This window comes from Halyomorpha halys, unplaced genomic scaffold (assembly GCF_000696795.3).
Source record: "Halyomorpha halys isolate HHAL.00 unplaced genomic scaffold, Hhal_1.1 Scaffold64.1, whole genome shotgun sequence".
NCBI classification, from domain to species: Eukaryota; Metazoa; Arthropoda; class Insecta; order Hemiptera; family Pentatomidae; genus Halyomorpha; species Halyomorpha halys.
Window position 1 is genome coordinate 1,950,193 of NW_027116348.1, and position 12,335 is coordinate 1,962,527.

The 12,335-nt window shown below is 31.2% G+C and overlaps 1 protein-coding gene across 1 annotated transcript in view; it reads left to right on the forward strand.

Moving 5' to 3' along the window:
• Nucleotides 1–5,485, forward strand: part of LOC106692623 (doublesex- and mab-3-related transcription factor dmd-4) — a 16,252-nt gene extending 10,767 nt beyond the window's left edge. Inside the window, exons 3-5 of the mRNA XM_014438674.2 lie at nucleotides 1,509–1,673; nucleotides 3,994–4,141; nucleotides 5,303–5,485. Coding sequence (XP_014294160.1) covers nucleotides 1,509–1,673; nucleotides 3,994–4,141; nucleotides 5,303–5,408 — 419 coding nt within the window. The 3' untranslated portion in view covers nucleotides 5,409–5,485. The remainder of the gene's footprint in view (nucleotides 1–1,508; nucleotides 1,674–3,993; nucleotides 4,142–5,302) is intronic.
• The last annotated feature ends 6,850 nt before the right edge of the window (nucleotides 5,486–12,335 follow it).

A 12,335-nucleotide genomic window follows, 5' to 3' on the forward strand; every position in this document is an offset into this window, starting at 1 on the left:
AAAATACTATAATTAACATTTTCTTTAGCAAATATTGATATTTGATTAAATAATATGAATATATGACCCTATTCATTTTTAGACTACAACTATTAAGGTGCGACCTTTTTTTTTTTTTTTTTTTTTAGAAACCGATATTCCGATATTATCGGAGGGTAATATCGATATTCCGATATTATCGGTTGCTGAATATCGATATCAAAATATCGGATATCGGAAACAAAATATCGATATCGATATCTCATCTTCACTCTTTAGTAGTTGTCTTTTTAACGCTTATTGTTGGAAATTCTCACTCAAAGGTTTTATAAAAACCTTATTATCAATTGTTATTTGTTTGTTTGTTATTGTCAATTATTGTTTAACAATTATCAATGTTTGAAACTGAAATTACCTTACATTTGTTTGTGCATCAGTAGTAGGCGAAGAAAATTAGAAATTTAAACTTCTAGAATAGTTTAAAATTTTGTAAAAAGTAACTAAGTATTTAGAACAAAAAGTACATGCATTTTTAAGAAAAATAGGTATACAACACTAAGAAACCTACTTCGTGCCTCATTAAGCTATGTATAGGGGGAACATTTTTTGTTAATGGCTGATGTAACCATTCAAAGACTGGTTTGATTGCAGAGATCTTTCTACACGAAATTCAGCACATGTCAATCTTTAAAATGACTGCGAATTCAAACTCTTCAGTTGTTCCAAACACTTATTTTTGCCTTTTAAATTTTAAATGACTACTACTAGCATCTATCCTTAAAATATTTTATGATTGGCCTATAAGGAAATTATTTTCACATATCAATAGACTTCTATGCAACATACTATATTTTTTTAAAAAGTTGCTTAAGATCAATACATATTAAATCGTTTAATTGTGATTGTTATACAATCAATTGCATCAATTTTAATAAAACTTTTTTTTTTGTATATTCGCATGAACTGACTGTCATTTTATCGGAAAGAGTTCTCTAATTGAGAAGTTTCTAGACAAGGGAGATGAAAAATGAAAAAATATTTTTATAAAAACATCTTGTTTTTTTTTTTTACACAGATGTCCATAATTGAGAAAAGGGAGTGGTAAAAGTTTCTATTGTTTTATTTTAAAAAAATGTTTATTGCGAATCACTCACCATTTCAGCTAGACCATTCCAGGTGAGGATATTACCTACCCATAATGAAGATACCACAAAATATGAGGCTACGTAAGCAGAAGCAACCTAACCCACGATGCTGTTAATAATACAACTACATTTAATTTGAACCAAAAATAGAATTATTTGGACATACTCAGTGGTTATATACATCAGAGTATTAGAAATGTACTGTACATAGGATTAGATTTTAAAATGCATCAGACCCCGATAGTGTGCAGTATATAAAAAAATCCATATTTGAGTTTTCAAGATTTATTTTTTATTATTATTATTTATTCAAGATCCGTTACATTTGCTCTCATGGCATCACATATCTTCGATAATTTTATTTTTTCTACCACGTTGTTACAGAGACATTGGTAAGGGAAGAAGAGCGCTCCGTGAATCGTAAATCTAGCATCGACATGCTCATGAAGCTGTTTCCAGACAGAAAAAGATCCGTACTAGAGCTGGTATTCAACAGGTGTGATGAACAGCTCATGCAGGCCATTGAGCTCTGCCTTTCGTCATTTAAAGGTAAAGTTGTATTGTTTTATAGTGATTTTTTATAGATAAGTAAATAAAAAAATTGAATTTTATATTCGTTTTAAAAAGAAGTTCACGAATTACATAGTGCAGCTATAGCTTTATATACAAAATAGCCTCTCAAAGGCCCATTTCCTCACAGATATCCGTGGTGCAAATAATATCACAACAGTGAAAGTAAGGCCGAGTTTATTTAAGCACTGATATAAATTCTAATCTCGGGTTTGGTTCTTAATATTTTTTTAAATGAATGATAAAAACTGATAATTAAAAACAGCAAATAAAAAACTTTCAACATAGGAAAAATAAAAAGTTGATTTTATGATATTAAAAGGTGCGATGGTTCACTGTTTAGGCGTTTAAATGTTTCTGTTAGTTGCCGTCCCTGCGTAGATAATTGATAGTACTACTATCATCAGGCAAATCCTTATACTGCGATAGTAGTGCGACAGATGCAAACGTTAGAGTTTATACAATGTTAGTCACTGCCAGAGCGAACGCTATCTTTGTTCAACAAAAACTCTGTCACTAACATTTCTATGGGTTCCAAGCCATATAGGAATCGCAGGGAATGAACTGGCCGATCACGCTGCAAGAGAAGCACTCGAGCTTCCGGGAGGGGGTAAAGCAATTTTAACTCCGTCAGAGACATGCAGGCCTCTTGTAAAGGAAGTCAAAGATAAATGGCAATCTTTGTGGAACGAAAGCCCAATGAGTAAATTAAAAATTATTAAAAAGGATGTCAAGCCCTGGGGTACCTCCAGTCGCAGATGCCGTAGAGAGGACTAGGCTGAGAATAGGTCACACGAGGCTCACCCACTCCTATCTTATTTCAAAAGAAACGCCTCCGAACTGCCAGTATTGCAATAACAATTTAACAATAAGCCATGTTTTCCAACGATGCCCATATTTTACACCACACCTCAATAGCTTGGAACTAAGCCAAGATATCTAAAAAACCATTGGAGACGATGATAAGGCGATAGAATTGATGTTTCAGTTTTTGAAATCACAAAATTTACTGACAAAAATATAACTTGATCGGAAGGGAAAAAAAAATAATAATAATCAAATTAAAAAATTAATACAATTTAACGAATATTAGCAAAATTAAATAAAATATAAATGGCGTTGATGACCAATGAAGTTTAGCGCCACTAAACAACCAAATAACCAAACAAACTATCTTTGTTAATGTTACTACCTGCTTTTTCTGTTGGTCAAACTTAAATTTAAAGTATTATTAATAATGATTATAAATAATATTCTAATGAAAATTAGTTCAAACGCGACCACAACCCTTTTTTATACGGCCTTTCTTATATTATCTTGAAAACATTTTCTAATGACTAATACTAGTCGATGTACGTTATTTTCGAGGAGATAATAACGTCGAAAATAAATGAGTTGAATATTGCCTTGGAAACATTTACTTCGAACGAGTAGATCAGTATTTGAAAGAAAATATTTATATCCAGCTACATTTTAAACTCTTCATAAAACTAGGACTGAGCAACCTCTTGCTAATGTTTTTTGATCTAATGATCTTGGGATTGTAACGTGCGCCAACCAATACTTTAAATATTTTAAGTATTGTTCGATTTAATTATCTTAAGTCATCTCTTTCCGTTTTAAGTAAATGTTTCTAAAGTGATATAGGACCGTCCGTCGCTAAAAAGGGTTTTTAATGGGGTGGGTTTGGCGGGAAGTAATTCCTTCTAAAAGTTTTTGTGTTATGATCTCCTGTTGTGAGATTGGGACATGACATACATCGACCAACATACTCGCTGTAAGTGTCTGTTTCTAACTAAGGATAAGTATGGCTACCAAAAAGGCCGGTAGTTTATTAACCGGTAGTTTGCTAAACTTATAGTGCCACAATAATGATTATAACGGTAGTTTACTAAACTTATAGTGCCAACAATAACGGTTATAACGGTAGTTTACTATACTTATAATGTCAAAATAACGGTTATAACGGTAGTTAACTAAACTTATAGTGCCACAAGGCAATCCAAGGCAATATTTTACTGGTATACATATTTCATTTCCCTGTAATATGTATGTATGTATTAAACTAATATAATAATAAAGAAGGTTGAGAAAAAAAGGGCGGTAGTAGCAGGTTTTCCAATTTTAGTCTCTTTTTAAATATTACTTGGTTTAACCTTTTGAAGAAAATGTATATTCTTACATATTATTACAATACGTAAACAATTATGTCATTTACGCAATATACTATATATATACGCTATATAATTATCACACTATATTAAATTTAATATTGTTTATTTATTAATTATACCCTTAGAAGTGGAACGCCATCCGGTCGGAAGCGCAGAATTTTCAGCATTTTCTCCTCCTGTTGCTCACCAATCTTCTAAGCAAGTTTCACCCCCTAACCCAACTAACTACGTCAAACACTACCCTTGTGTACCTCCTTTGCAGATGCCCTTTCCGTAAGTAAATGTTACTTTTAAATTTTTGTCAATTGTAGATTAACTTCTTTCAATGGATTCTAATGTAAAGTTATTTGAAAAAAACATGGTAAAACTTTTAATACTCTCTTTGTGTCCTTAGGCCATATATGGGAGAGTTTTCAAAATAGTAGCTAATTTATTTATAGCCAATAACTACTACAGTATTACTCCTTCACTATGTAAATTAGTAAAATTTAAAGAATTAAGTTGTACAATATTTTTTGTATAAGAAGTATTAGTACAGAGTACGTATTATCTTAGATTCTAAAAAAAACTTATTTTCTCACCCCTGGGGTGTCGTGCGCCAGGTGTGCTTTATTTTTATTTTAATATTTAAATTAATTTTTTATTTTCTGTACATTCCAATCAAAATTAGGTTGTTTTTATTATAATACTGTATTTTTTAACTGTTAATGCGCATTTTCTGTTAGAAAATAATGATACAGCATAAAGTATTTCATAATGGTGATTTCCTATGAATATTAGTTTTCATGAAATAGTTCATCTGCCAAGATAAATTCTCAAAATGATTTTTTCTTGTTTTCAGAAAAAAAAATATTGGTTTTAAAAACTCTAGCTCATAAATTGTTAAAAATTATTACCTTTATTAGGGCTCAAATGCAACTTGTTAAATATGAGTACTATGTAGTTCATTATGACATTTCAGCTACATACAATACTTTAGAAGTTATGAGGAATAAACCTAAAATATACGTCAGCCATTTTGAAACATCTGCTATATTATGCTCAGGCAACCTAGAAGGTTAACTTTGGAACATCGTATTTTTTCACAATTTTTATATTACAATACATGGCCAGTGTTTTTATAGATCTAACCAAATTTCAAGCTATTTTCACCAGACTATATTGGATTTCAGTATATATTTATGTGGTAAAATATCCAAATAGATACAAGCTGAAATCAAATTTTGATTATTGATGATTTAAACATTTTCATATTACAATAAATGGACAGAAATATTTTAGATATAATCAAATTTTAAGTTATTTTCTCTAGACTATGTTAGATTTCAGTATATATTTATTGGATAATTTATCCAAATAGATACAAGCTGAAATCAAATTTTGATTATTGATGATTTTTAAATTATAAATACTTCATAAACTTATATGTTTCAGAGGATACCCATTCTACCCGCCTGGTTTCCAGTTCAGTTCTTTGCTCATGCCACCACCTCCTTATGATCACTATGAACATTGTGAGCAGTGCAATAAAAAAGAATAGCAATTCTTCGTTAAATAATACGACCTCATTTCTTTGTCACAAAGAGCTTTAATGTTTACCAATCAAATTTATTTCTTGTTTTTATGTTACATCAATTTTAAAAGAAATAATTGTTTTCTATTTATTTTCGAAATGTTTGTCATTAATAAAATTATTATCATTTGATATATTTTCATTATACCTTTTATTCTTTAGATCTCCTATTTTTAATGGTTAGGTGGTTAACTGAAAATGCAATCTCATTAATTTCGTTTTACTCCTGAAAAAGAAAGTGAATAACTTGCTATCCTACCTAATTCTCTTCCTTCATTTTTATATAAAAGTTGTGATTACGTTTTTTTTTTATATTGAGACAATAATTAAAATGTGCTATACTTATAAGAAATACTTATTAGTGCGTCTAATGCCCATTTTTATAATAAATAAATACTGAATTTAAATAAAAAATAACATGGAACGAGACTTAAATAAATCCCACATTTTTAAATTGTTTTTTTATAACAGCTTATTACTTAATTAAAGTGCATAATAGAAACTGTTTCATATTTTAAAAATAATCATGTTATACTCTTTTACATCGGTTAAACTTTTCATTTCTAAAGCTTCATTGATTTTTAAATAATTTTCCAAAATGCATGTAGTGAGGTCTTAATGGTCCCAAAATTTGGTACAAAAGTCCCCAAAACGTCTTGTTTTGTCGATTTCAGCTAAAGCGTGTACAAATGATCCTAAATGCAGACTTCTAATACAAGGAGAAGTATTCGATGTCTTTGAAGTCAGAGCAGGTCTGAGACAGGGAGATGGGCTCTCGCCTATGCACTTCAACTTAGCCTTAGACAAAATAATTAGAAGAACATCACGCAAACAAGGTAAAGAGCGCGTTGGAATGAAAAATACAATCCTGGCGTACACGGATGACATTGCGATCCTAGGAAGTAATGAAGATGACATGGAAAACTCGCAAAAACTCTAATAAGAAAAGTAGAGAAAGTCGCCATGCCATTATGGAGATAAAACAAAGTATATGATTGTAAGCAGAAAAATCCAACTTAACGCCATGGTCTCCGTGGATGGCCAATCGTTTCCGAAAGTTAACAGTTTCAAATATATCGGCCCCTCAATAACCTCAATAAATTATTAACTAAGACATACCAACGTAGATTAAGCGCAAATAGAGCATTCTCTGTCAAGAATATAAAATATTAATGAATACTGATTATAGAATAAATTAAAAGTATATTGAAATTTTAAATACAAAACCATTTCGTACAGTGACTTAAGTTGTAATACAATAAAAAGAACTTTGCCTGGTTATAGCTTCAATATTGTCGATTCCAAAAATTGTTTCCACTTCTTTATTTCTTTTAGTGAGCCTTAATCGGAACGGCTGTTTTGGTATTTATGAGATAGCGTAAAAATACGAAAATAAGTAATTTAAATTTAAAGTCTTGGCAGTTTCGAGTGTAAACTCTACTTTCTACAAATATATTCTGTTCTGGTCTAGTAAATAGTAATTCATAATTATTATAAAAAAAAAAAAAAAAAATAGTGACGCTATAATATCACTTCCGTACATAATAGAGTGTTCCAAGATTCTTGTAATTCTACCATTACAAGATATAGAAGCTAGACCATGTGTTTTTATTTATATCAGGAATTGTTTTAGAAACACTAAGCGGTATCTACATTGAGCCAGAAAGATCTTTCGAAAATTTAAAATTTAAAACCCACTATTTTTGCGACCCTATTTTTACTGCAGATAATTAGCGTTTTACGCGTATGTTACTTTTTTCCCAGTATAACATTACTCGTATTGTTATATATATTATTAACATTAGTAGATGTTTATAAATTTAATTTTTTAATGTATCGTTTGTGAGTTATGTTCACATTTCAACTATATTGAGGCTTAAAAGCTATTTTTTTTAGCCAGCTTAGTAAAGATCTAAAAAGCTTCGAAATGGGAAAATCAAGATTCAATATCCGTGGCCTTCGAGAAACAAATATTGATCGAGTCAGGTAGGAATCGAAATTGCAACGTTCTGGAGGTGTGACCCTCATCTCAACGCAATCGGTCATCACATGAGGCAATGAAGAAATTTCTATTTATCCTTTGGAAATTTTTTTTATTTTATTTTATTTTTATATCAGATCGGCCTGGTGGGCCTTACATGGTTGGTATAACTTTATTATATATATATATTTTTAACAGTCGATTATGAGGGGGTATAGTCATACAAATGACACTTCTAACTATATAAAATGTTCTTATTAAAAGAAAAAAAATAATAATAAAATAAATAGATAAGAATAATGCTTCTTAATAAAAGAGGAAAGTAAAATTAATAACAAAAAATAATGATATTGGTACACTTAAATAAAACAAACAATTGTCTTCTAATAGTAAAAAGAAACAAGTTAATTTGAAAAAGGGAAGAGAGAAGAAAAGAGAGAACAAAAAATAATAATAATGAATAAATAAAATGAATAATAATAAGTAAATAGAGGTAGTGTGACTATGAATTAATTTTATAGTTATTAAAAATTTATAAAAGAATGTCCTGCAGCAGTCTGGGCTTCAGTCTTCGGGTTGAGGTGGGGTTTCCCAGGTTGTAGGTCACTGCTCTTTTAACTGACGGCAACTGAGAGTGGAACTTCATGAACTGTTTTTTGATATAATCCTCTATTAACTCCATTTGTAATTCGCGATGTAATTGGCTATTTCTTATGAACCAAGGATTATTAACTGCTATTCTTAGGACTTTATTTTGAAAAGATTGTAGTTTTTTCCTTTTCGTGAGGGATGCCGCTCCCCAGACTTCACAGCCGTACATCAGCAGTGGCCTGAGGATTCTTTGGAAATTAAAAATAGAACAAAATGATAGAAATACTCAATAGAAAGCTCTATTGAATCATATTCTGACAGATTTATATTTTAAATCTAACAAACAGCCCACACCGACATATCCATACCATTGTCTGTAGTTAAAATATTTGATTGGAAATTATAGATTGAACCCTCAATCCAGTCTTATTAATTGATGGAAATTTTAAGGTTTGTGTAGGTTGGTACCAAGTTAGTTCCACATCGACTTTATCAGACCATGGACCTATTAAAACGAACGCCGGGACACCTGTCCAATATTTTTGCTTTGTAGATATAAAGCGGTATATAAAAGATATAGGCCGAAAAAAAAGTAAGACAATTTAATGGTTCACCTCCCCTCTCTACCTTGGCGTTCGGCTTAGAACAAAGCTAACTTAAGATACTATTACACGGCGTTAACAGGATAGAACTGTTTTCTGTAAAAATTATAAACCTCAGATGTAATGTTGGTTCGATTACTGGATCTACAACTTTTTTGCCCCAGAATAGATATTCCATGCATTTCTGCCTAGATAATTTATTACAAAAAAAAATCTATTAAAATATTTCATTTACTACTGATATTAAGTAATTTGATACATAATTTTGAGGAATATTAAACAGAAATGCAAATTAAGAATAATCGAATATTAAAACTAAATTTAAAGCTACGGAAACATTACTTACAATAGTATGATAAGTTATTTATTGTACATTGAATAACTGTCCACTGTTACTGACTCGCAGATGTTTTGGAATAATACTAAGGAAATGTCAAATTGATGTGGATTATTAGGTCTTTACAGACCCTTTTTTCCAGGTTGTCTATTAATTATTTTATTTGCTTATTAGGTTTATATTTTAGTTTTAGCACCTGTTGAGCTATCTCCTTCTCTTTTTGAGAATTTAGATTTATGGTACAACCCTAAAAAAATCATGCAGTTAGATTCTAGAATGTTAGAATTTTTCAATTACCCTAATATAATCTATCAGGGTTGTCAGGGCCATACCTAAAACTAAGTTATCGGAATTTTAAGATGAAAGTTTCCTCTTTAAACGCCTTTTAAGCTAAAAGGACTAGACGAGAGGAGATACTTATCCTCTTTCATCCATCGCTTTTCAGACTTTTTCTAAATCCTTTTCTTGTACTTGCACTTCATTTAATTTTTAAAGGAAAAGTTCTGATCCCTTGAAATCAAGTCAGAAAGCGATGAAAACTCCATAACCTTTTCTACTTGTTTTCGAAATTAGCCTTACCTATAACAGAACCCAAATGCAAGACTGTGTTAAAGTCGGGCGTGTTATTTGCCACATTTAACAAGGGATGGTTTATTCCTTGACTTTAACACACATGCAGGACTATAACATGGGTGCGGTGTAATCTTATTTAACCGGTCCCTTTTTCTACCATTTTATACCCTTTTTCTACTTGACTGACTTTCTTATCTTAATTTGAAAACATCAACTTATAGTGAGTACAGCGGTATAACGAGGGTGGATCCAGCATTTTTTATTTTTATGTTTAATAGTTTACGTTTAAACGTAGGTTCAATTTTTCATATTACCTATAGTTATAGGGTATTTTTGTCCTCTTTTGTCTTTTGACTACTAGAATTTTTAGATTCTTTTCTTATTTTTTATGGAAAAGAAAAGTATTGAGAAACCGAAATAATTGACATGTAGTACAAACAATTTACAATATTAAATGGTAGTTCACTATTACAAGTTATAAGAGGTAACCTCTACACATAACTACACCCCCCCCCCATAAATAAAATTTAGTCCCTTTGACTCCGGTGATGCAGAGGTGGTCGCTACCTGGACGATATTCGAAGTGTAGGAGTTGCAAACTGGTTAATATTGGGCTCTGCTTTTTATGCTGGCTACCGTCATCGCCTGGGATGTATCTCGTAGGTTCACCAGTCGTTGGAATACAAGTCTCCTAGGTAGATAGAACGTTCACAAATGTTACATTTTTATTTGATACCAGGGACGATAGTTGCTGATTGATGTGTCGCTTTAAAATACGTCCTGAATCTAATTCGACGGTGTAGTGACACCTTTCAAGTTTCCTTGTAACGTTATCAAATTATCCTGGTTAGCTTGATGAACACTCACCTGGTCTCTTGTGTTATCAGTTATGTTTATCACAAAAATATAACATTTCTCGACTGTAATACAACTCATTTAACATGCTTAGCAAAGGTTAATGATGATTAGCAAGTAAATGATTATATTTTTGTTAGCAGATGATAGGAAAAATATTATTATAAATAAAGATGATATCACATTATAATAGATGATATCACAAACGAGATCAAAGAAGTAGTTTGTGTTAAAAGTACATTAGCAAGCATTATTCAGCTGAATTTGTAATTGAAAGAAACATTTTCAAAAGCAAAATAATCTCCAAGGACCCCTACATGGTCAGTCGGAATGACACTAAACCCCCCCCCCCTCTAATTCCAGGATTTCAGGATTTTTTCTGTTACGATAACACGGTTAAGGCTGCAGTAACAATCAGGACTTCCATTTTTTGTTTTACTATTATTCAGACTAAGTACGTATGGGCCCCTTAAAGATTTGAAAAAAAAAATTATCTTAAAAAATGAATTTAATATTCATATATTAATGAATTCTATTCAAAATTCAAATAATTTGGAAGGAAACGACAAGATAAAAAGACAGAAAATATAGAACTTGGTCAAAATATGTAACCCAATACTCACTTTCCGACAAAATATTTACTAAAAGTTAGCATCCCTGTTATTCTTATTGTGTAAGATTCCAGTTGGGTGGTCCAGAAGCTGCATATCACCGGTTGCTCTCTGAGCAAAAAGTACCAAGCAGGAAGGGAAGTCACAACTGGTTCGCACCACCTTCTTATCATCCCCCGTTGATAAATAAAAATAAAATAAATAGGTTCGTAATTATCAGAATTATTTGTATTCCATACGTCTATGATCAGCAAAATTTAAAAGATAAATATCTCTTTAAAGTAGTCATGCCTCAAAAATCAGTTACTTTGCAAGAGATAATGACAATAATATCCCGCAAATGTTGAATTATATTATAAAATTTTATGAATTATATTTTTATGAGTAAAATGCAAAATTTCCACGATTCGGGATTTATTCACACCCGGAATGCGAATAATATTAATAAGTTTTTTCTAATATTTTGATATTTTTGTTGCTACTTTGTGATTTTAATATGAGTAGGTCTGATGAGCGCATCAGCTAATTTTTGCATTAATTTTTTTTTAGTAGATTTCAAACACGAAAACAGCTTGGTCATAAACATCCGTTGTTTTAAAACTATTCAATCCAAGAAACCAGTTTACAATATTAAAGAACTTCAATGACTGCGTTCATGGTTTTTTTTGTCGTCACATGTTCACATTGCCAAGAATAAAATTGGCAGTACTTCTCGTAGAAATATGGTGCCTTCAGCAGTTTTTATCTCAGACCTTAAAGCACCAATACCTAAGCCCGATATTGACTTTATTTCAAAATTTATAACTATCAATTAATATCATTAAAGTTATAGTAGGGTAATGAATGAATGAATGAAAAAATAATTTTACTCTGGGACAAATGTACCCTAAGATTAAATACATTGTTAAAGTTAATAGTCTGGCAGACATTATTTAGGTGTGGAAATAGGTGTTGTTTAAAGGAAAGGATGGATGAGGATTGACGAATGGAGATAGGTAGAGAATTCCAGAAGGAAGTTGCACATATCACGAAGGATTTGCTTTGAGGCGGTTCAATGGGAGGACATATTTAAATCGATTGGTTGGGACCTGATGTTTAATGAGTGGATCGATGATCATAGAGTGAGGATATCAAGGATATAGGTCGGTTTTTAATTTTAAAAACTTGGAATAGAAAAATATCAAGGAGATATTGGCTTCGGGAGACCTGAGAGCGCTTGGAAAACCCGAAGATAAATTTCGTAAACCAAGGAACCGTAGCCGAAGTGAGGGAAAACAAGAGAGGATACTAGGAGCTGGTGGTATTTTAGGTAGTGCAGTTATGGATTCGTGGGTGATATGGGAA